The sequence below is a fragment of the Pterocles gutturalis genome, unplaced genomic scaffold, assembly GCF_000699245.1.
Source record: "Pterocles gutturalis isolate BGI_N339 unplaced genomic scaffold, ASM69924v1 scaffold31926, whole genome shotgun sequence".
NCBI lineage: Eukaryota > Metazoa > Chordata > Aves > Pterocliformes > Pteroclidae > Pterocles > Pterocles gutturalis.
In genome coordinates, this window is record NW_010106515.1 from 43,644 (window position 1) to 69,747 (window position 26,104).

Here is a 26,104-nt window from a genome sequence, read left to right on the forward strand (position 1 = left end):
AAACTGAAGTAACACAATATGCCAGCTAGTGTTTTTAAGAACCGTTCAAACACATGCACACAAAAGCACATGCAGATTTGATGTTTGTACACTTTATGTCTGAATATCATTGTGACTGGATGGGGAGGAAAATGAAAGTTGACCATGTTGAAAGAGGCAAGGTGATGATCACTTTGAAGAAGTGTGAAATTGAGCAAGCACCAAATTATCAGTGAGATGAAGAGGCAATGCCAGCTAAACAAATACGACAGTATGAAGCCACTGCTTGCTGCTGCTGCTGCTTTGCCATTATGATGGTTGGGATTGTCAAAGCAAGTGTCCTTTTGCCCAGATGTACTGCATGATGTATGTCACAAAGTAAAACCTATGAGACCATCCTGGCCATCCTATGAGACCTAGGACAGATGCCACATCTACTGAATTTTCCTCACGCTCTGCCTTTGAACTGTATTGACAGGTAGAAAGTATATGGCTACAAATATGCCATAAACCCAAGATTCGTTTTTTGCACACATTGATTGCCCAGATGTCATTGACAAGAAGATTGTATACGGGATGCACAATATAACAGCTATGTCAAAAAACCTTTAAGCAACCAGAATAAAGTTACAGCTGCTCTAGATTTCTCGTTTTGCAATGTCCACTGACATGCTGCTGAATTCTTTATATTTATCTCCAAATAAGTTTTCGTACAGTCAGGGATAATTTAAAATGCATCTTAAAACTTTGATTTATCTTGGTACTTGGCCTGCAAAATTTTTATAAGGGGCAAGGTTGAATGAAATCCCATAACAGTATTTAAAATTTTGTTAGGATGAAAAGACCTTTGCTTATTATAATTTAAATGCTTTTTGGTTTTTTTTTGTTTTCATGCTGTCACTGAAATGCAGTGCTAATTTTTAAAACCTGAAAAATGTTGTACCTAGTTTTGGTCTTGTGAATTCTGTGATTTGGAAAAAAAAAAAAAAAGAAAAAAAAAAAAAGAGAGATACAAAACATCCAAAGTATTGATTTCTAGAAAAGTGCTTCTCTGGATTATCACTTTTCATTGAAAGATCTGAATCAAAATATCACTCATCCTTGTGTAAGATTTTTATCATCATAGATAATGAGAGAACCATGGTGAAAAGATGGAAAATTTGAATGTAATATGCCTGCTTATAAATATCTATATTTGGATATTGGTTTCCTTTTTCTCTGTCTCATTTTCATACTTTTTACCCCAATTAAGACTGAAGAGAAGAAGCTCTAAGGAAGTATTACACCAGTGACTTTCAGCCTGATTCGCATCTCAAGCTATTTTTACAAGATTGTTTTTAGTGAAGTAACACTTGTCTTCCTGAAAAGAAAGAGGAGAATCAAGCCTTTTGCTAATAAATACAATGTGGAATGGGACACAGGCACTGCCCCACTCTTCCAGTTTTAATGTTTATGATAGAGGTTTTCTTCAGCAAATTCTTCATTTCCCAGGACTGAGGCTGCTCTCAGGACACAGACCAACAATTGGTGGTTTGTCTCCTTCCTTAACCTGAACTCAGCTCCCCGGCTTCCTCCATCCCTGACAAAAACCATGCCTTCAGAACCTGTCCTGATCCCATCAGTGCTAATTACTAAAACATTTCCCTTAGAGTGGCTAGACAGATGCTAAAAGCATCTCATCATTGATTTCAGTGGGGTTTGAATTTGGCCTTTACTGGTTTTCTAAGGCTCATTTCACCTGTTATGCAGAGTTGTGTCAGATTTGCTGTTTTGTGATTTGGCAGGGATGGTTGCAGAGTTGTGGGGTGGAAATGGAGAAGCTTATACTGTTTTGTTTTGGCTTTTGATCACATTCAGCCAAATGCCCATATTTGAATAAACATTTATTGTTCAGTCTCCACCCTTGAAGTTTTTCAGCAGCTGACTGGATAAAGCCCTGAACAAGCTGGGCTGGCCTCAGTAACCTCAGAGGTGACCTTCCTTGAGCAGGAGGTTCATCCAGGGACCTCCTGAGATCTCTTACAGCCTGAATTATCCTATGATCCTGTTCTGCAAACATTAACGTGATTTAACTGATAACAGCGTTTGTAAATCAACTTTGACTTAGAACTCAGAAAATGGAGTGTCACCGGGAAAGGGTTTATTTTGAAAGAAATAAAAAATTATTTGAAAATCAAGATTGTTTCAGGAACAAGGACCAATTTTCAAGTTGTTAAATTAAGGGAAATAGTTCCTATTGTGAATATTTTTCCCTTTTTTGGTCACAAATATTTTGTTATACTGACATGGTGCCATTCCTGTTGCGCTTCTCCATTGCTGTCATTGTATAGTGCATAATGTCTATCCAGTAAAGAGCAGAAGATCATCTATGTGTTAAAATATAGATAAACAGAGCTATTGAAGTTTTCCATGGTACATTTAGACAGAAACTATGTAATCTGAAAGCCTAGCAGAGTACACAAGCCTTTTTTTTTGTTTGACATTACAACTTTAAACACCCTTAACAGCCATAAGTCAAGAAGTAGGCAGGCTCTCAGAGGACAGGATAAAAGCATGCTTTCCGAAGGGAGACTGTACGTGCACAGTGTCTGTGCACAGACGTAAAAGAAATGGTAATTTGATAAGCAGAATATACAACTGCATTTAAAACAATCCCTTTTGCTTGATTAACTGTCAGTTGTTTTGTAAATATGCACACTTCTCCTTCTGCACCCTTTTTCTGAGGGCCTTCTTAAACTCTTACTGTGGAGAATGGGATCCTCCAATACACTACTTCTAGGTATTCAAGGAAAACAGAGCGTACTTTTTACTCTACCATGAAGGCAAACTGAAACGTGTGCATCTGAACAGGAGCCAGTCCTAAATTGGATGACAAATACATTTCAAGTAGGATTTCTTTATTTTGGACAATACTTTCTGCTAGCTGAAGGGACCTGCATTCACAGTGGACTGTGTCTCTAAACATGCACGTCCCAGGGGGAGTTTAGACCTAGAGAATTTATACCTAAATGAAACAAACAGAATTGGTAAGTTTTGAAAACAAATATGGAAGTGGTTCTCATCATGTATCCAGAGCTTACCCTAGAGTGCTTTCCCACAGGGAGTGAATGATGTTACAAAAATGTTGCTTCAGGTCCCAGCCTGGCATTGCCTCCATTTGAGTATCAGAAAACCTGTCTCTGGCCTAGACCATGCTGTTTGCTAACTCCTTGATAGGATGTAGGAGTGTGTGTACAAACACACAAATGCACGTGCATAAGCAACCCCGTATATACACATAAATATTATATATAATATAAAAAGTATACCTATAAAACTCTATTTGCATATCAGTATAAGACAGTAGTAATACCTGTGATGGTGAACACAAAATGTTTGTGTGTTAAAAGGAAGCCAAACGATGCCTTCTCAAATAACAAATATTTTTCTTTCCTTGCACTTTTCTGTTTGTGTTTGTTGTGGTTTTTTTTCCATTGCTGCTGCAGGAAACTAAGATGGAAGAGGTTGTTACTAGGCAAAATGACAGCTGTGAATTGACCTCTTTCAGGGTGGAGGGAGGCTATGGGAAATGTGCAATAGTCATGACAGCAGTTGTAGGAAAGAACTGTTTCATGACGCAAATGACAGTGACATTAAACCAGAGGTTAAAAGCTGTTGAGGCAAACTAAGCTGAATTCTGCCTTGCCAGAAGCTGGTGGTTAGAACTAAAGAAAACAGCAGTCTCTTTGCATGCACAGAAGCACAGCAGGCTGAAGGGGACAGGGAGCCATTGCTTTCACCACTCCCTTCTCCTGCATGTAGCCTTCTTTGCATGTTGCATTGCTGGTGCCCTGAGGCTCATTTACAGCCGTAGTTCTTCCTTGGCAGATGTGACTGAGGCCAAACCTGGCTTCCCTGGTCTTTGGCTGTAAGGCCAGAACCACCTCCCATTGAACCTCCTTCTCATTCTGGGGTAACTGCAACACCTTCCAGTCTGGTTGTCACATGGCAGACTTAGGCTGCCATCGTGCAGCCATGGCTCTAGCCCAAAAGCTTGAATTTCCTCATGCAAAATGCTGGATTTATTTTAGAGAGTGAGTTTTAATTGAAATGACCTACATGCATGGATTTTCATCAACTCCTCCTTGGGTGTACAGTGTCTTCCTAAGTCATCTTTCCAAGGCAATGTGTGTCTTTGGCACATTCCATCGATGCAACTGTATTTGCAAATAAGTAACTATTTATTAATTAATTAACAGAATCAATGGTCTTGTTTTACAATACTGGAATGACTTCTAGCCAGGTTTTTCATTGTAATTATATCTCATTGTAATTTTATCTCCAGTTATGCCAACAGTAACAGTTAACAACATGGAAGTGTGTGTTTGTGTATGCATGTGTGTAGTACACAATTAAGAGATTTAGTATGTGACTGGATGCAGGGCTTTGTTCCCCTTCATCCCCCTCCTAAAGAGAGGGAGCAGGAGGCTGGACCGAAACACCTTTGGCCCAGGACTCCAGCGATCATTCCCCCGGACCACGAGGGTAGCGGTCTGGCCAGAGAGCCCTGAGGATGTGGTGCCAGCACCCAGTCCAGCAGCACTGGAAGAGGATCCTCTTCTTCCCACCACCCAGAAGTCATGAGGGCTTTTGCACTCCCGGTGCCCCATTCACCTGGGCTAAGTTACCAGATACGTAACTTGATATAACTTGTCTTTTTCATTACTAACCAGTCCTGAAGACTGTATGTAGCGTCCAAAGTCTTGTCAGTGATGGTTTTACAGTTCTCCTCAGTTTCTCTCATTGTCTGTTGCATTATGAAACAGAGTGCTGATGCTTCTCAAAGTGATTTTGCCTCAGTCCTTGTCCAGACTGGCAATTTTATTTAGATCTGCTCTGCTTTGATTCCTGACGAGCCAAGCAGTCCTTGCTGACAGTGAAAGTCGTTTGAATATGACAGAACATAAAAAGAAAAATTGGCTAGTTATGTTTATCGGAAATACATTGATAGATTTGCATATCTGTATTTGGGGGATATACTCTGAGAAAATAAAAAATTCTAAGTTTCATCCTCTGTCTTGCTTGAAAGAAGCATCAGAAGCTGGTGATATTGTACATGATCGGTTACATGGGCTCTAGTGAATACATACAAATGTGTAATCTGGAGCAAATGGTGTACATAAGTCATTTTTATTAAAGAAACTCTGCTTCAGAGCCTTCTAGGAGATAGAAAGAACATGGAACACTTGAGTAAATTGAGCTTCAGTGTGGAGGTTTTTGTGAAATGTTCATTATAGCAACAGAGGTCAATGATTAATTTATTTTGTCTTTAGGATTATTATTCTGGTCTTATTATCACCTTACATTCACATCTTTGCCCTGGTATTAAAGATAATATTTTAATTATGGGATTTAAATGGGTAGGGAATGGCTGAAAATGACCTGTGGTCTTCCTTTGCTTCTTTTTGATATTCTCAAATTTTTTATGGTGTTGATTTTTTACATTAGATAGTCAGGTCTTCGGTACTCTATGACCACTTAGAGACTTGTTTCTAATATGCTGTTGAGCATACTTAGAATGCAGCATTTCAAAAGTGCAGAAGAGAAATCATTTATGTCCCAATTGCCTAAAGCTCTGTGTTTTTATTAAGGCAGATTTAACTCAAGCCTTTGGGGAAGCAGCTTCCAGTGATAAAAAATGCACTCTTGCCCATGCCAAAGTTCATATCAAATCAATCGAGACCTGGGGTACTTTGAAAGAGGGAGATGGGGAAGACTCTGGGAGAAGCAGGGACAATTTTTGAAATCCTACTAACAGTGGAAAGAAGTTGAACTCTGTCGAAAAGTAAAATATATTCAAAGTTGGAGATATGCTTTGAAAAGCCAGGACTTGTCAAAATTTGCCTGCACAGGCTAACTCTTCCCTATGCTGGCTTGGACTCCATTGTCCTGGAGCTCCCCAGTGTGTTCATGTTCCTGCCTGCTGGCTTTCAGTGTCAGAGCCTCGTCTTCTCTCAACTATCCCTCCAGTTGCTTAAAACTGGTTTAGGGAATGGTAGCATTCAGAACACAACTCTAAACACGAGTAATGTTTCAGAGGAGAAATAGGAACAGTGCCTTTCTCCTGTACATCTCCCTTCCCTGTCAGTGGCCAATTCCTTGTACACTGCTACAGAAATATTTCTAATAAAAACAAACAACTCCCAGGGTCGCTTCTATCCCTTGCTGTGCCAAGGACTGGTGATCACATCAGCATCTTGGTTCTCAAGCATCTGCTAAAACCTGATGGCTTCAGCCAGCACTAGAGAGAGTGAGCCATCTGTGATATAACAGGCAGAGTTTAGGTTCCTGGGGAGTCTTCTTTGCAGAGATTGGCTTCTTCCTTTAATGGGCCTTGAATCTTATTTAACACATCAGCTCATGTACAGTGCGGGTGTAAAGAAGCTGTGTGCATATAACATAAAACCTCAGCCTATTCAATACCTAGGGGAGTCCTAATAAATTTGCCACTGTAGCAAGTATTAGTCTCCAGGGCCAATACTGAATGCTGGAGTTTAATAAGCAAAAATTCTAAAGCAGGAGAACCAAAAGGTAAACCAGTCCATCTGACAAAGCAAACACAATTTATTTAGAAATTAAGTTTTCTCCTGGCCTTGACCAATCCCAAGGACCAGCATCTCAGATTGGTTATGTCTAGGCTGCCTCAGAGAACACCGGGACTTGCATACCAGAATAAACCTTGGCAGCTAATGAGCCATATTTATCCAGGTCATCTGTGGGGCAGAAGATGGGTAAGTTGTGAAAGATGATACACTTCCAGGTGTCCACCTATACACAGCTTTAATGTCACAGTATTCTGGTTTGTATTGGGGCTTAGAAAGCAGGGCAGTAACAACCACCCTGCCATTAGACCAGCCCAGAGAAGTGGGTGGATCCTCTATGCAAACAGCTCTTGCAGTCTCAGATGCTCCAGGGGCTCTAAGGTGATTTAGATAAAGCTATACTGTTAACTGTCTGAGGCCAGAAACAGCCTCAATGCTGCTGCCACCTTTTGTGAGAAAATAAGAAATTAACTCTCAGGCCCATTGGAATTGCATTGGGGGTGGGATTAGATCTGGAGGGGATTCCACCTGCAGAAAAGAGCTGCCTTTTGTTGCTCTACATGTGAGAACTCTTCTTGGCTAAAATTACAGATGGTGTTGGTTTTTTCCTTCCCTGTTTCATAGCATGGGTGTTACAACAGTACTGCAAATGCACTGACTACAGAATAAGCCCTTAGTGTTAAATACTGGAAGAGTTATGCAGGCCGATATGTTAAATCCTATTGAGTCTTACTCATTACTAGTTTACCAGAGGAGACTTGTTACAGTTCAAAAAAAATATGCTCAGACTTCTGAGACAGCAGACCAGCACCTACGTGTCTTGTGGCAGAGAGCTTAGGGCAGGCAATAAGGATGTTGTGGTTGGATTATTAAAATACTGTCAACACATTACTCTCAAACAAGGCTTCATTTTTCTATGTGCCAATGAAATTCTTATTCTCACAGGCCAGATCTCTGTAAAGGCTTCTTTGGTTAGTATCAGGAAAAGATCATATTTTGTGGTAATACGGTCACCTGAAGTCAATATTTCACTACAGTGCAAAGGAAGTTTTTAACTTGAAAGAGTAAAGCATTGTCTACTGTACTCTGCAGAGGTTGCTCTTTTATTTATGGCAGGGGTGTCAAACTCTTCAGTGGAGAGGTCTGAATTATGTACTTGGAGCTTGGGTATCAATTCAGGGCCTCTCACTTCCGCTGTTTCACACACTGCTTCCACCACACAAACAGCCAGGCACAACAGGATCTTTATTGAGTAACAGCTCTTTTAGAGGAAGAATGTGCCACAGCAGCACACCACAAGCATTTCATCTCCATCCCCTGCTCCCTCGTGGTCCACCCAGCACAAAACAACTTCCTCCCACACTCTGATGGCTTCTTTCTGCTGCAGGGAAGCAAAAAGCTTAAGCATGCAGCAGAAGTGCAGACATCCCAGAGACACAGCCCTGCCGGCAGGCTTTCCTCCCTGGCCCTGACAGGGCACGGGAGAGTCCTCCAGGAGGTACAGAGGAGGTCAGCCTGAACTTGCCAAGGGCAGCAACCTGTGGGGAACACAGAGGGAAGAGCACCAAGTGCAAGAGGGAAGAGTTTGATGGTATACCAAGATCTTTTTCTGAATGCACATGGTCTTCAGCATCAATGTAAATAATGCTCTTAATAAAGAGCCAATTACCCTAACAATCTCGTTACTATTCAGCATGCAGTGTAGGAAGCACTAGCCTAGAGTGTAACCGAGTGAAGGTGCATTCCCAGATTCACATTTCTTGCTATAATATATGTAGGCATAAGGAGGCCTAAATAGATGTTCAAGAGACAGAACACGCGGAGTACTGAGAAAATGGCATGCAACATTATAAAGAAGGTCCCGTGGCATGATGCTTTGCTTCAGTGCCCATTAACAAAACCGAGACCGATGCGCTGCAATAACCTGCACACAAGCCCTGAGCCCCGAGTCCCCAGACAGCTCTGCCATAGCCTCCTTGGTGCTGGGCTCAGCGCTGCGCAGGGCTCTGCGTAGCACAGGGGGACTGTGCACAAGCAGGGAGCCAGCACCAGAGCTGGAGGCAAGGCTGCAGGCTTTCAGCAGAGCGATGAGTGAGGATGCTGGGAGATGGCCTGTGCAGGGAAGGTGGGGGATGAGGGGAAATCTGGGCATTGTGGCTGCCTCTGATTTCTTGAGAAAAGAGCCTGCGATTGGAGATGCTTTGCCAAAATCATGCAAGTGACATTTGCACAGAGGCCATTTGTGCTATGCTTGGATCATACTAGTATGGAAATTTATAAATTACTGCATGGGATCTAGTGACAATGCAGTAAGACTTTAAACAAAACATCTTTGTCTTACATTCATCCCTCAAACCTTGGGCTTCCATTTTTCCTTCACAGAACTGAAAAAATATCACACAGGCTGATTTTGGAATAGCTTGCATGTAAATCATCCCCTTGGGCTTGGCCCTCTCACATTGAGGTTCAGCCTGAGTGACTTTTTATAGCCGAGTTATAAACTTTTAAATGCTAGACTTAATCAGAGCTACTGAGATGGCCATTACAGGAGTGTTTTAAGTGGCATAGTCCTGATATATGATAGCACAGAAAGAAGGTAGGTTGGTCATGTACGGTGGGCAGTCTGTCTGGAAGAGAGCATGGTATGGTGGCTAGAAGCGATCTCTTGAATTTTGCTCTTGCCCTTGTACTACTGCTCAGTGACCTCAAGCAAGTTCCCTTGGGCTGCACAGCCCTGAGCAGACAGGTCTCAGACCAAAACTTGAGAGGCAAATGTGGCTCACTATGCCCTGGTTTCCCCAACATGCTAACGAGAATGCAAATATATATCTGCTTCCCCTAGGGAAGTCACAAGAATTGTTGGCGAACTGGCCTACAGTTTAGCACGGTGTTGTGCAGACTCAAAACATACAAATCTGAACGTTTAATGTATGGACTTAGAGCACCACTCACAAAATCATATTGAATAATTATAATCACAGATACGTCAGACACTGAAGAGTCTACAAGACTTTGGGCTCAGGCTTAAAGGGGGCTGATGCCACTTTGCTCCTAAGAGGAGGCTCTGCAAAAAACTTTGAGCCCCATAATTTTGCAAGTTGTGAGACACCTAGCAGGTTCCGGCTGTGAATCTGAGAACCTCCCCAACTCTGCAGCATCTTTGGGCTCTAAGCAGGCCTGGACAATCATCGATGTGAAAGCAGATTCTTTGACAGAGAAATTGATCTGAATGAAAACAGTACAGGACCTTTTCAGGGTTTTCTTTCTAAATTTATTCAAGTATTAAACAAACAGAAACTACAGCATGCATCAGATACTTTTCTTTATTGTACAACAAAACTATGGAGTTGTTTGTAATTGCAGCATTTCCAGCAACATCAGGCAGACTCGTCGATGTTATCCAGTTTTGCACAGTCACTAGAGTGTCACATCATGAATTATTAAATCAGTGCTTCGTGGTAATACATAATTTCTTATCAATTATTCATGCTAATGTGCGTGTAGTTTACTTAATTGTGTTATTGACGATCAAAAGTAATTTCCTGAAAATCCTCAAGGACAGAAAATTTAATCAGCGTAACTACTTTTCAGATGCAATGCTGTTAAGTATTCTTAATTTGCTCAACAATTCACTTATTTATGTACCTTTCTGGAGGAAATACGAGTTTAATCAAACAATTAGATTGAAGAGTTAGTGTACAGAAGGGCTGAAGTTCAACTGAATCCGGGGTAATTATGTTGAAATAAAGTTGAGTTTGCCTCTTTGTAGTGGAATTTTTTTTAGTCTTTTTCTGAGGAGCAAACCATAAAAAGATTATTATTGAGAAGATCACTAAGAAAACAGTGATCCTCTCTTCTTCAAACACCTCCCACAACAAAGCACACAGCAATCTATTTTATTTTGAAAAAGTTTGTTGCTCTTGTTTAAACTAAGCCATAACTTGCAGCCAGGGAAGCCACCTCCACTCCATCAGAGCAGCTCCTGCAGCTAGAACAGAGAGGCGGATCACACACTACTGTATGCTCCCCCTACAATTATGACAGTTCAGGATCATCAAAATAAATGCATGGTTTGGCAAAAGTAAAGCAAAGTGACTTCATATTAAATGTGGGCCCTGTCGGACTTTTCTTTGTACTTGGATCCAAGAACAGACTCAGCACTGCCCTTCTCAATGGCTTTTGTCCAGAAGATAGAAACCCCACCCTGAACGAATGCCCAGTACCCTTCTCTCCTGGAGCAATGAAGGAGCTTGGTGCTGCCAAGCCACCCACTGAAGACCAGGGCTTCCACCCTTTGAATGGGCACTGACCCCCAGCTCTGCCTCAGGTGTGCACCTGGGGGTATGGGAGGGTCCTGCAAGCCCCAGAAAAGTCCCAGGTTCGGTGAAATTCGTGAGACTAGATCACTCAGGTAGGAGGGAGAAATTTTTGCTGCCAACCCTACTTGGGACCGCCTTTCCAATCACATTTTCAAGCCCAGATCCCATGAGAAGCTGAACACAACCCGGTTGTAAAAGCATGTGCTCAGCACATTGCATGAGGTCCTCAGCACAACATGCAGGATCAGCCCTGAATGGGGAGTGGCAGAAAAACCTGGGCTGGTACACAGAAACCTACAGGTTCCTCTGGTCAAGATTCTGTGCCAAAATCAGCCCACAAGTTAACAGCACCACTTCTAGGGCTGTAATGGAGAGCCTCTCATTGGCACTAGGACAGACCTTAGCAGCATTCTTATGAAGGACCTGCTCTGAAGACCTTCAGAGCTGAGAATAATCCTTCCACTGGCCTCCGCATTACTTGGTCAAGATTCAGAGCAGTGGTTTCACCCTGTTCTTCAGGGATGTCTGTGAACAAGCCTAAGGAGTCTGTGAAAGGCACCTGAGAAAATCAAGTCCGTGTCACTAAGTTTAAATCTGCATCTGCATTTCCCATGCTAAAAATGTGGGGCACACCAGATTAAAATGCCTGCTGTAGAGCATCAGATCTTATTCCGCTTTGCTTTGGGGGGTTTTAGGTCAGAGATAAGACTATATTTCCTGAAACATCAATTTCTCCTTTGCATGGTGCCCACTCTGTAAATAATTAAGAAATCTTCATATCTAGATTCATTACAACAACCCTTCAGTGAAAGAAATAGTCTGATTTTGGATGGCATAAAGGAATACCCTTCCAAGCTTTATTTCCTTTTTATTGGAAACACAACATGCAGGACATATTTGCAGTGCTGCAATGCAGGATGATTTTGTTTTCCAGTCTTTCTTTCCAAGAGAATGATTCTAAAATACATCCAGCTTTGTGCAGATCTAGACATAATCTGCACTCTCCATTAAATACCAGCATTACTGTTTGAAGCTATGAACACTGCTCTGGAGTCATGTGTCTTTTATGTCTAACCCAGGGAATGGCAAGGGTAACAGACTAATGTTCACAGACTAGTGCAGGGATTTTATTCACAGGTAAACTGATCTCAGCAATTTTCCAGTAATCTACTCCATGGACAGTTTCTCTTTTGAGGAAAAAAGGTAGAATATTAAAAAAAAAAAAAATTGGGAAGTTAATTCTATTTTCTGCCTCTCTTACACCTGGCTTGCCAGGGACAGATCTGGTTGAAGTTAAATGCCATCAGAAAAAAGCAGGCCAAGCTGGTTTATACCTGCATATTCTTTCACCTCTGCTGTGCACAGTGGGGTAAATGATGCCTGGATGGCTCTCCTGCCCTGGACCTCATGTCTGTAAGCGCTGCCCTGCTGCCAGCCCTCCACCTCACACAGGATAGGGAGCTGAGGTGTGCAGGAGCAAGCCTTGGTGTGTCTTGGGTGTTTCGGTGGCCCTGGGACACGGAGGGGGACTAAAAACAGTTTCATGAATGTTTCCAAACACAGGTAGTGCTAATAAACCATGGGAATGGACCTACAGCGGCACAAGAAAAGCAAGGGTGTGTGAAAGGCAGCCAAAGAGGCCACTCAGATTTGCTGGGTCCCTGGTGGCCCCATGATGTCCTGCCAGGGCATGGTCATGCTGCGGTTCACCCCGCCGCAGAGCCCTGCGGTGGGTCCCTGCCCTGAGCCGAGGGGCCGGTGCCAGCCCGGCCTCATACGGTCTTCTCTCCTTCCATGTGTTCCTTGGCTGGAGAGGGCTGCTTGTCCTGGCTGCCCTCGGGGCCGGGTTTGGCGGGGGGGGTGGGGCTGCTGCTGGCAGCAGGCAGGAGGTTGGCAGACTGGAGCACAGCCTCTGAGTGCTCCCGGGCCTTCATGCGCAGCGCGGCCACGCTGGCAGTGCGGTTGCTTTGGCAGCTGTAGGTGGGCAGGAAGGAGAGGCCCATGGGGTCAGGAACGCAGCACGAGCACAGTGGGCTCCCTGGGGAGGAAGGAGAAGGAGACAAGGCATCATCACTGATGGGGAAGATCATGGGGACTGTCTGACTGTTCCCTCTACAGTCAGTCTGGAGAGGGCAGAGATGGGGTTAGAGTCTCGAATGGCAACAAACCCCTTCCCTATTGACCTTCAGTGGTTACATAGATGTTATCTGGATCAGGGCTAGAGAAGACAGATCTTGTTCTGCTGAGGCCCACTGTGAAGGATCTCACGCTGTGGGTCACCCAAGGGGGCAAAAGGCACGAGTGAGGGCAAGCAGAGTCAGAAACAAGCAGGGAAGTTTAGGTCACCCGTGAGATTTCCCCGTAAGCGAGGCTGAGCTCATCCCCTGCTCTCATACCAAGCTGCTGCTCTGTGGCTACCATCAGCCCCATGCTGGAAGTGCCCCCTGCCCTCTGCCTGCACACTGAAACCTGATGAATTTGGGCAGCTGCATTTGCTGGGTGGATGTCAGGGTCCCATCACTTATCTACACATGAAAGATTACTGCAGAGAGAAAGCTGAAAATAACCCAGCTATTATGCAGGAACTAATGACCTTCTCCTGTCTCACTGTAAGATGAGATAGGCTTTTCCCTGGACAAGCCCCTGCCAACTATTGGCATCATGTCTACCTGCAGGAGTCTGTTCTAATTGCACCCACCGAACATCTGTGCTGCTTAAGGATGACACCTCAAAGACAACAGCCTCAAGAAGTGAGCCAAGGCCACCTAAAGCTGCTGCTGCTGATAAGGCTTAAGAGTCCCATCATGAGAGTTGGGCCAGACCATCTCTATCGTCTAAGACACACGGGCTGTCCCAAGTAGACAATAAAACACTGGAAAGAGGGCAAAATGGGTATTTCTCTCCCTTTAAGCCAAAAGGCTACCCTGCAACCCACTGACAGAGGCAGTCCTCGCTTGACCAGCTGCATTCCCAAGATGGACCACTGCAGACTCTTCCTCTGGCTTATCTTTGATAATGCTGGAACTTGGGCCAGTTCCCAAACAAGCACACCTGGAAGTGTAGGTTGATCACTGGGCAAAACATCCAGTCCATCCAAAAAGCCACCCTGCTACCTAGCTTAGATGGATCTATTGATTGAAGGAGAATGTATCAGAGGGGTAGGGAGGCAAGGCAGGGTAGGATGGCTGAGCTGATACTTTAATTTGCTCTCTGGTGAGAAACATTGAGTTACACCATTTTTTCCAGGAGTCTCAGAGGCCACACAAAGTCCACATCCTCTTCTACGCCCCTGGCAAAAGCCTGTCCTTTGCTGCTACATGACCTGCCAACAAGAAACAGCCTGGCTGCACACATCCTGACACGATGCAATGTCTTCCTCTAATCTTTCTAAGCCAAGGACTTGCTTTAATTTCTGCAGTTAATATTTGAGTTAAATGGCTCATGACTAAGTGATGGAACTAATAACCTGCAGGGAGCAGGTAGTCTTTCTTTTACACTTCTGCTCTCAGTAGCAACGGGTCAGCACCCATCTGCTAGGGATGAAGGCAGACAGTTGTTTGTTTTTAGGATGTTGGAAAGACTTCTCCACAGCAATTCTCAGAAATTAGCAGCTTGCAGGTAATATTCAGGGAAAAATACTCTGCATTTTAAAAAGCACAACCTACAAGGGACAAATTATTAATGTAACTGGAAAGTCTTGTTTTCTCTTGTAATACTCCTGTGATAGAGCGTATGATCAGCAGACCCAACATTTTCATGGGTCTGGGCATTCAAATGAATCACGAAAGCAAGTTTCAGCACTTGACTAAAATCCTTCATTTTTTGCTTTTAGCACTAGGAAGCTCAATCTTTAATTCTGTGGCTGCTTTGAGCAGGTCAGAATGAGGGTTTATATCAAAAACCACTCACTAACACAACTTACAGTTTTTGCCATCACCAACCATGCTCATAAAGTTATTTTTTGCCCTGTTGAATTGCAGCCACTTCAGGGGTGCTGGACAGCCACTGTTATGAGGGAGGAGAGGAAGATCAGCGCTGCAGAACCACTACAGTTTGCAGTAGGTCTTCAGCTGCAGAAGCCACACACAAGTCCCTTTTTTCACTACTGTTAAGCCCTACAATCTTGAGCTTCAGCTCTGAAATGGGGAAGCATCATCTGTCTTTGCACTGATGATTTTTAACACAAACTGAGTGAGGCTTTCAAATGTGGCTGTTCATGTCCCAGGCTGAGGGAAGGGCTGCCCTGCCTGTGGTACCTAACACAGGACCAAGCACAGACATTACCTGCTTAGTGGGAGCGGGGGGAGAAGTGGAAAAGAATTTTCCACTTTTCAAAAGAGCAGGAATCAGTTAAACCTCCTAAGAATAATTTTCATTCCGTTGTCAGAGAGGGATAAAATATTTATCAGTCTTCAGTACCAATCTAAGCTCTTTGCTTAATAATTACCTGATATTAACCAGTGGCTCTGCAACCTGAGGGTGCAGAGTTACCTGTGGTGGAAAATAGGTTATCTCTAGTAATAATTCATCCACAAACCATTCCTTTCACTGAGGTTAAAACACTTGCAAACAACAGCTCACACCTGAAAAAAATGTAAAGTAACGAGTCATTTGCTCCAGGGTCCACTTAGAACACAGGAGAGCAGTATTCAGCCCTATTTCTCTTTAATGTAAAAGGAAGGGTGATTCTACTTTACAATTGCCTGTGTGTGTGGGTAGTAAGTCCAGTGAAATCTATCAGACTTACTGGCACAAACGCCAGCACAAACTCTGGGAGAATGAGGAGCCCAAGGTCTCCATTTTCCCATCACTCAGCCCATGACAGACAGGAATCTCACTTTCACCAAGAAAGAGACATCCACATACAGCACACATCAATTTTTTTTACATCCTGCTGTAGTAACCCTGAGTTCACAATGGGGAAGGAAGGAAGGAATCGTTCCTACTTTATTTTGGATCCTCAGAGGAGTTTAGGCACCTAGCTCACATCAAAATCAGTGAGAGTTAAGCCATTAGCCCTAGATCTTGATCCCGCTTCCACTACCATCTATGACAGTCTGATATTAATTTAATGAGATTTGGATCAAGTTGCTACAATATGGAAAGGGTACCATTTTCTTTCTTTCAGGAACTTACTGCCTCCTGTACACAAAATTAAAATACACAATTACATTTCCATTAACTTACAGCAAATTCTGCTGAATTGATCTGAACCTCCTTGTATTGCTATATGAGATCATACTTTAAATGCTTGGCCTGAACATAAATACTTAATGTAATAAATACAGTCTGAAATATTTGATCCACTTGGCAGTTTAATTGATCTACTACAGAGACTGACAGGAAAAATTAAATTAGTTCTGTCTTATCTCTGCCAACATCACATTTCAATTGTAGCAATATTTGATCTACAGTTTGGGTTGTGGACCCTTTTGTGCAGTTCCAAGGTTCAGTTTCAGATGAGAAGAGCGGGCTGGGAGCAGGGCCAATATTGATACATAAGTATTTAAAATATTTATTTTGTATTTCAACTCAACAGTTTAAAGAATTTAATAGATAGCTTTTCCAAAAGGACAAAACCCCAGTTCCTTTCCTCTTTTAGTATTTGTGCGTAACAGCAACCTGACATAGAGGGAGGTGAGGAAAATTCCCATTTAAATTCCTCACCTGTCGATGTATGATGTTTAGTTTTCAGAGAAAATGTTATGCTTGATTTAAGTATTGTTTACTTCTGATAGTAGTCACATTGGTTTGCTTGAGCTCTAAATCCTTGTTAACTCTGAAATCACTTTCACAAGGGTTGGGAAGGTCAACAACAACCTCGAGTTCATAGTGTCATTTACCAGTGAGAGCTGATTCAAAGGGAGCTTCCTCTTGCTCTTCATACATAACACCAACACTGTATCTACAGCCTGAGACACAAGCAGGAACAACAGAAGTGGCTGTATCCAAACCTTCTTGACCTCTGAATCAGGAGGTTCAGAAGAACAAGAAAAAGGCACAAACTTAAATCCAGAAACAGAGAGGCACCAGATCCTCCCAGTACAATTTAGGGCAGCCTCAAGGCTGCTCAGATTGTGCTAGATAGTTCCTTCTTCTAGTGCCTAAGCTGGTTAAGTGTGGAAGGTACCCTGTGCTGCCCAGAGGCTGGAAAAGCACTACAGAGCTGACAGCAGTGTCCAAATATTTTCATTTCATATCTCCTTGGCTTGTGAACCTTACATGCCCGATGCACACAGCAACCAGCTGATGACGTGGCTCAGTTGCTCCAAGAGTCTTTTTGTATAAATAACTTGACATTGGAAGTGGAAGATTTCATCCTCCTTTACTTATGCCATCAGTACAGTTTAAAAAAAAATAATTCAGAAGCCAGGACCTTGCCTCTTTGGACAGGAAAACCGGTGGCAAAGCCCACAAAAGCTGGGAGAACAGAACCAGTTATTTGAATACTGTCAGCTCAGCAACCGTCTACTACTCTTCCCTTCCACTTGAACACGTGATCTGACCCTAATTCCTAATGTGTCACTTCAAGAAGGGTCAATAGGAATCCCTGCCCAGGTAAAGTCCACTCACCTAATCAAGATTTGTCCTGGAGAAACAAGCCAGCACACATTACCATCCCATGTCTCTTAGGGCTTCTAGTGTCTGCATATTCCCTAATATTTGTAATAAACATCCAAAAAATCTGCCTGTGAGGCAGGGCAGTGCTAGAGGTGGGGACCTGTGGTACAGGAATCAAACTAATTTGCTTGAAGTCTGTGCATCTGCAGCAAACTAAATAAATGCTTTAAATTCTCTAACGTCACAGTAGCAGATAAACTAGGGAAAATGCCAAACAGAACCTACTTGATCTATTTGCTGTTATCAATGAGAAAAGTCAGTAAGTTCATAACAAGAATGACAGCGAAAATAAAGGACCCCAAGAGTTTTGATTCCCATTCCTCCTTCTTTTGGTAAGCAGTGGTGCTTCAATTCAGTAAACACCAGTTAAGTTAGATCCTTGAATACTTCTTTCTCAGCCTTAGCGATGGGAATTCCCCAATTGAATCAGACAAATTCTTCATCTCTCCATAACAGAAATGGAAACGTAATGGATTGGCAGTTCTAGTTGTTGTGGGTTTTTTTTTCCTGGATACTGCAATTAACCTCCCTAATATGAACAATAGCAACTACAGCAGCAACAAACCATAAAAGAGCCTAATCAATGGTGCCCTGGAATATCCACTTTGATGTGCATAATGCAATCCTGCTTCTTTATCAGTGGTATGGAGGTGCCGTGAAAACCAGCTGAGCTATAACTTGCACAGAGCAGAACTGTGGGTGAATTATGAAAGTAATTCCCTGACAAGTGTAATTATTTCTCTCCTCATACACTGCACTCATTACAGGGTCTGGGGAAATTTCAGTGGAATGTAACAGACACACTCTCAGCTTCAGCCACCAGAATGGTAGAAAACTTCCGCTAAAAATTGGAGCTTCTTGTTTACGCCCATTAATAACATCTTCTACATTAATGAATTGCATTCATGCTGTCATCCATTAAGAAGGTACTTTGAGGTCTCTCTCTGCACAGAACACTAGCTTCTCCTGATGACTCTATAGTTATACAGCCCATAAATAAAACAAGTATTTTCCCTTCATATTTGAGGTCTGCAATTAAATCTACCAAATGGACTGCAGATGTATGGTTTTACAGTAAGTCATTCATCTTGGAAGATCATGGAAATGTCGAAGTCACCACAATGAAGTAGCATAGTTGTCAAATTAGGACAATTTCAGAGAGTAATGAACACTAGAAATTTCATCTATGTGAGCCAACATTCTTCCTGACTATGGCCAGTGGTGTAGAATGTAAAACCCTAAAGTAGGAAACCCTGTATACTACATAAATTATGATCTTATGCTAATTTTTCAAATGAGAAATTGCATTTCTGGAAAGAATAGTATGTAGTGAGGTAATACAGCAGTTAACAGATGCTTGCTGCTAAGTACAGCCTCCAGCATGCTAAACTTCAGAAAGGGAGAGGACTCACCTAAGGAAAGGAAAAGGTCTGTTGTATTACTGAATAGAGAATACTTTATAAAAACAGAGGAAAATCTGTTCAGTGGTAATATACTCTTCTCTGGAACAGTCTGTGCTCTGAATTACCATTCCAATTGCTGTTGTATAGCTGGCCTGCTTTCTTCGCAGAACATCCTGCTCTGGTAATATCATCCCTTTGAGAAAAAAATAAATCTCAGTTTCAGAGATAGTGCTTAAGGAGAACAGTTTTCTTCTCCTTCACCAGAGGAGACCTAGTCTCAAGCTCCAGCAATATCCATACCTAGAGTGGCACACGTGGGGTTCAGATGAGTGCTGCCTGTTGAAGAGTTGCAGAGCCACACAAAGCATGGGCCAAGCCTACAGTGCACTTCACAGTCTTCCCAAAAGCAAAGTTATAGGCTCAGTCCCTGTCCCATGCTAGCCTGTCCTGAGATTTCTTATCTCTACTAGACCAACTTTATCATCAACTATGATATCTTTATACTATAAATTGGGTCAAGGAACCATGTGCCCGAAAACATTTTATGCAGCCTTGGAAATCTGGGTCTGAAGCCAAGCAATCAAAGTCAGAGAATGAGAAAGAGAGGTATTAGTTTCTTACAGAAGAGAGACAACTCTCAGGTGGCAGAATGAAAATGGTCCCTGAGAGCATAAAATAATTATTAATTAGTTACATCACCATTATCACTTGCTATTCATTGTATTGATTTTAATTGTCTCCTTCTAAAGCACCAGTCAAATATTACTCACTGACACTAACGAAGTGTTGGCTCACAAGCCCAACAAAGCACATCTTGTCTCTTCAAAATAATAAAAAAAACAACCTAGACTTCCCAGTAGTATATGATGGCTGAGAGTGCCCATTTGTCTGCAGGCAGCTTTTATGGTCTTACTGAAGAGTATAATTCCCTATACTGGCCAGGATTGTTCTCCCAATGGTGGGAATGCATTTCTATTTACGGGTTCGACATAGAGGAGCTGCATTTAATTTGACGTTTGCATAGAAGAAAGCAGGGTCATGCATCTTTTGTTAGTGAAATGGTGCTTTGATTCTGCAACAACTATTTTGCTTTCAAAAGCACAAAGAATTCCTGGTAGTTTCAAAGCATGGTCAGCACAACAGAAATACCAGGAAGAACTCTTGATCATTTCATTCCTCAAAAAAACTTGCAGAATCTTGGAAAACCTTACTGCTTGCTGAATTTCTCCTTACTCAAGCAACCCAAAAACCAAACAGCTCAGAACTGTATGCCCTGTGCTGAGTTTGATGGAATTTTGTGTAGCCTAAAGTCCTATGCACTCAAAATCACTGTGGCAGAGTCCTGTCAGCATTTCTGATGCAAAATCTGACTAGATTCTCAAGGGACATGTTTAGGTTACTTCATTAAGCCACATAATGATGCAGACTAATGCCCACCTAAGTGTAGGGTTAGTTGTCCTTTGACAGGCCTCAAGTGTACAAATCAGCTCCTAGCTCAAAGAGGGAAATGAGAAGGAAGAGTCAAACCAACTGAATTCAGCAAGATGAAGAAGGTCTTATAAGGATTTTGTGAACACTGTGTCACTCCCTGTCCTTCCTTCCCTCCCATAACCATTATGTCTTCCTCCAGACTGACATGTGAGCTTGGTTGTGCTCTCAAACACGTTGGTTTAGATGAACCATCATTCAGCTGATGTTTCCATATCAAAGAAGAACAGAATGTGAATCAGGCCCATGATAGTTCTAGTCCACTCAGAACCTCTAGAGAGTGTCCTGTTCATCACTGCCAATTAACAAGACTGAAGCTCAAGGTCTGCTGTGCACAGCCCCTACTCTAGCTCAGGTGAATTGCTCTTGGATAAAGGAAAGAGGAACTTGCGGAGATGAGCCAAGAAAAGAGGATACAACACTCGATATGTAAGCATCACAAGGAAGATGCTACAATTATTCTCTGTTTGTATAAATTAAATTTGTCACCTTGTAGAACAACAAATTCTTCCCCCTTAACCTCAAAGCCAGAATTTGACATTACTGAGAGCTAGCTGCAGAAGAAGATCTCCCCTCAGGGCAGCAGCTCAGTCTACTGGTTCCTTGCAAGTACAGCAACATGCTGACAGGCATAGGCAGCTCCACAAAGCTCCTGGTAGATGGATATGCAGATATGCAAATCTGTAACTGGGTTTTTTAAAATCAAAACAAACTACATTATCCCAGTCCCCCTGCATGGATCTGTGGATTTCTAGTGCCAGGCAGGAAATATAAACTGGGCATCTGGGCAATGAACTGCACTTGTAGCTGACAACATTCATCAAGAGAAAATGCACACATCTGATAACTGACCATCCCTATGCAAATTATAAAAAATCTGTATTTGGGACCAGTTTTTCGCCTCTTAGCCTGGGCAACTGACTATCTAATAAGTATCACTATAAGAGATTCAGGAACAGTATTTTTCCTGCCCCTAGGTTGTAAAACTGCTATCAAGCAAAAAGGAGCAAATTATTAATTTCTCAATTTAGTGGCTGAGCTGTAAAATCACACAAAAGAATATCTGGAAGTCTTCCAAATAAATAAAACTTAAGAAACCCTCATGACTAATTTTTTAATATTCATTTTTATTTAATTTTGCTTACCTTTTTTTTTGCTGGGCTTATTTTTTTTAAATGTAGCTACATATAAACATGAAACAAGTGACAGTAACATGTTGATGCATTTAATTTTGAAAATGCTTAAATGTAAGTTTTAAGAAAAATAAACATCCCTTACTTCCATCCAAAATTATTCACTGAACACAACCCCATTTCTACATCTTTCAATCTGCCTGGAACTACATTTACCAATGAACAATCTTTTTGCCTGAAGAATTTCACCTGTGTCTACTCCAGAGAGGCTGCTCCTGCCCAACAGAAGAAGCTGAAAGTCTCTGCCTCAAGACCTCACAGTCACAGGGCAGAGATGAAGGGTCTTGTGCAGTCCAACAGCCGCTTCTTACTTACAGGGGTTAGGTTGACCATCTTCCTTTAAGTTTTAGGGTTGAGGACCCACCTGTGTGGCTTTTCTTGATTCAATATCACAGGTCCTACATCTATCATAACAGCAGTAGCTGTATGGTGTGTCTGGCTTCAGCTTTTTTGGAAAGACAGGAGGGAAGGGGGAATGGGGGCAGGACACTGGACTTAATGCAAAACTCAGTAGTTCCAAACATTTGCTTCAGGAATATACTTTGTCAATGATGATTTAACTGGAAATGCTCATAAAGAGCATGAGGTATGCCAGAGAACACAGTGAGAGGTATTAGGGGACATTTGTGTTCATAGTAGAGGGTCTTAAACTGAGAAAATTTCCTCACAAATTATTGCACCACATTGGAGCATAAAGTAAACGTATGTGCCACTTTGTTCTTGGCAGTGCTATGAGGCTTTACATCCTATAAATCTATAAATTGAATTCATCCTGCTTACGCCCTTAGTCTCATAAATTGTTAGACTAGGAACAGCTAATGGATCAGCTGGTGATTTATTTTTAAAAGATGCATACTGCTGCTTTTGGGGAACTGAAAGAGATATAGACACTGGATGTACCCTTCCTGAAGCCTGGGTCCCAGGTAATGAGGAATTACTTTGTATTCTCCCCTATCCCCATGCATATGCTTTATTCAAGTTCTCAGAGGGGACTACTGCACAAGAAGAGAAAGGGCTGGCATTGTGCAGCAGGGCACTGCAAAGGAAACCGCATGCAAAGAGTGAATGAGGCATCAGTACCAGTGCCAAGTTATGCATAATGCAAAAGGATGTGTATAACTAATTTACTAGTATAAGTTTGACTCTTAAAAAAAAAAAGCACATGCAAAGAAAACTCTAAAGGAGCAAACCCTACCTGCCTTGCTCCTTGAGACAAACCCTGACCCCACTAAAACTAACTGTCCAAGTAAAATGATGGAGCTCCGCCACAAACCATGGTCCAGTTTACAACAGGAGCCTTACTCCTGCACCTGCAGCATTGGTCAGTGCAACTGCTACCAATCATAACAGAAAGAAGGATCCATCATTTCCCAAAGGCTTCTCCACTGCCTCAAGATGGCTTCTTAGCTTGAAAGAGCTGCTCTTTGAGCTTATCACTGAAGTTAAACAGTCACTTACCTTTTAGAGAGGCAACATGGGATAAAGCTTGTGCATAGGTGGCTGTGTTGAGTAGAGTCCCTGGCAGGCAGGAAGGGAAGAAAGGTCCTGTAGGACCCACAGCTCGACTCAGGCTGACAGAGAAGGGAAAACAACTTACAAAACCAGAACTAGGTGATTCCAAAGAGAGCATATGTGCATGCTCACAAACACATTGGTGTCTCAGTGTCCAACTAGATGGGACCAAGCCTGGATAATATTAGCCTCCTACAGCCACCAGCTGCTCAGCATCTCCACAGGGAGTAGTGAGTTGCACAAGAGACAGCTCGTCTTCTAATGACTTGGGCTGTACCTGAAGACAGTACTGTGTAGGTCAAGGCTTAGCAGCAGGCAAGTCTGCATGGATGTATATGTGTATGATACATGCTTGCTCCAAACAGAGGCAGTTGATAACATGTATTACTCTTACCTCTGTTGGATCTCCAGACTCTCTTTCTTATTCCTGGTTTGATCTGCTGGGGAAGGGGAATTTAAATTCCTCACAGGAGGCGCCACCTCAGCCATTGTTTCCTTAGAGCCCTCTTGGTCGGAAGCACCCCGCTCTGTTTTCCTCCATTTAGCTCTTCGATTTTGGAACCACACCTGGAACAGGAGAGTATCCAGGCTGAATACCATGTTTAGCCAAATGTGAAGCAGGGAAGATGTTTGTAAATTTGTATCTGGAATATTTCTGTATTTGGAAAACAAGGCAGGAGAGACTAAAGACACTCAAAAGGCATGTTAAAAAATAATAATTAAAAAAAAATTTAAAAGAGCTTTGATGTTACTGTGCCAGTTAGCAAAACATTTAAACATGTGCTTGGCTTTATGCACACATTTAATTCTCACTGAATTGTAAGTTTTAACATCTAAAAACCTTCTTTATAAGCAAGTACTTAAATACATGTCTAAGCACTCTGATGAAACTGTATATAAGTAAGTCTTTAAATGAGCTGCTGCATCTTCAGAAATGAAAAGATACGTGTTAGACCACCTTATCCAGTCCATTTCCTGGAGAGGGCTAATACTTGCTATTATTCACCTGATGTACTGGTCTAGTCTGCATTTAGAAGACTCAAAAGGTGGTAGATATGAATGTTGGAATATCATTCTGCAGTTTAATACAAACCAGTTTCCAAAACTTATTTTACACTGTTATGCAACACAAATATTCATGTTCTTGATTTCATCCCCTGACTTTTAGTCCAACCATTTTTTTTTTTCTATTTACCTGTGGGTTTATACTCTGAAAGCACCTTATTTGAGACGGAAAGTACCAAGCCTCCCTTGAGGTCAGGAAATCCACATTTGAACACATGACTTCAAGTATAGGTGAGACTGTTATTATTATTCTCCTTCTACAACTCCATTTTAGTTGGCTGTCTTTTAATTGCATGTATCAGCAAACGTTGAATAATGATTTTATCTATATTCTAAATTTAGAGCAGTTAAATGCAAAGCAAAATGCAGACACTTTCTTGCGTCTTAATTGAATGAAGGTCACAGCTATAACAACATTTAATTGAGCTATTTTTCATTATCATATTTTAATGACTTTGCACTGACAGTTCGCCTGCTTCTGAGGAAAGAGCATGATGAAGTCGTTTATTTCCCTATTTAGTTATTGTTTGACAACATCATCTTCGATTAAGACTCTGCTTTATAGCACATTAATCATATTTGAATGAGCAAGGGGTATAAATGTAAACATATCTCCCATCCTCTGTGTTTCCCCATGTCCCTGCATGAAAGCAGGCTAAACAAATGCTTGCATCTATTGTCTGTTTGCATAATAGCCAACAACAAGGCTACACACCAGTCCTCAGCAATCTAATTGTCACCACCCCTATCTCACCCTTGCACCTTTCAGGAAGAAGTTATGATCTTCCACTTCTGAATGCTCAATAATTGTCCCATTTATCTCAATTTGCAGTTCAGTCTTTAGGCACCAACAGCTAAAATGGCATTTTTTATTATTTTTTTAAGCCAGTACCTACAATGCAGTGGCAAAAGGAGATTTTCATTTCCAAATAATAATCAGTTTAATTTGCCCGCATATGACCAATGATTCATGTCCAGATTTAATAATCAGGATCACATAATCTGATTATAGGAGAAATAATTTGTTTACAATCCCCAATTTACTGCAGTGAATTCCATTATCTCTCTTCAGCCATTGGGTTTTAAGAGATACTAACACGACCCTAGGGAACAAAAGGCAAGCTATTATATTTCCTACAATTAGATCTTTGCATAGTCTTAACCCAAGCACCTAAATAAAAAAAAAAATACAAAAAGAGTGTGCAGAAAAACCTCATAAATAAAACAAATACGTATTAGTGTTCAAAAAATGGCTTGCAACCCTGTGGTGGATGCCTGCAGAGTTATAGGGATCCATCTCTGACAACTGCAGGACTGCTGCTCTTAGCAGAGCTTGTAGACACACAAAGTTAATAACTGGAAATGGAAAAACAAACACCAGGGTCAAAAATTTTTAAAAAAAGCAAAAAAAAGTGGGGAGAGAGGGAGGAAGGAAGGAGTGGAAAAGAGTGGAAAAGAGTGGGGGTGGAACGAGAGTGAGCATGGCCAATGGTATTTATTGGATCATATTAAAGGTCTGGGAATTGCTCTGCAGGCTCTTTAGCTGTCTAAATTAAGTGTTTAGAAAGAAGGCAAAAGGGAGAAAAGTTGAAAAGGTGCACAGAATTTCTTCCTGGCAGCTGGGATCCTTGCAGTTGACTAACCCCATTGCTCGACAGTGGTCATAGCTGCTTTGGAGAATCACGTCTCAGCCCTTTTCTCTACACACACCCCCTCCAAAAGCAAGGAAATGGATGTGCATTGATGTAATTTAGTACCTTGGAGACGCGGACAAATTAGTGTAGAACATTATCACTAGTTAATTATGAATGACCGATTAATCAACCTAATCTAATATTCCACATTATGTTGATGTTATTAAAGTGCATCATGAAAATGACAGATCGTCTTCATTTGCGTTCTTTGGCCAAATGTGCACTCTGCAGTCATGATGTCAAAAAAAA

The 26,104-nt window shown here is 41.9% G+C and overlaps 1 protein-coding gene across 1 annotated transcript in view; it reads right to left on the reverse strand.

The window, feature by feature from the left end:
• Positions 1-12,651: 12,651 nt before the first annotated feature.
• The window catches only part of DRGX (dorsal root ganglia homeobox), a gene marked incomplete at its 5' end in the record, with an annotated part of 13,679 nt that continues 226 nt past the window's right edge, over positions 12,652-26,104 (reverse strand). Inside the window, 3 exons of the mRNA XM_010087819.1 lie at positions 12,652-12,917; positions 23,043-23,155; positions 23,491-23,663. Of these exons, the coding sequence (XP_010086121.1) occupies positions 12,652-12,917; positions 23,043-23,155; positions 23,491-23,663 (552 nt within the window). The remainder of the gene's footprint in view (positions 12,918-23,042; positions 23,156-23,490; positions 23,664-26,104) is intronic.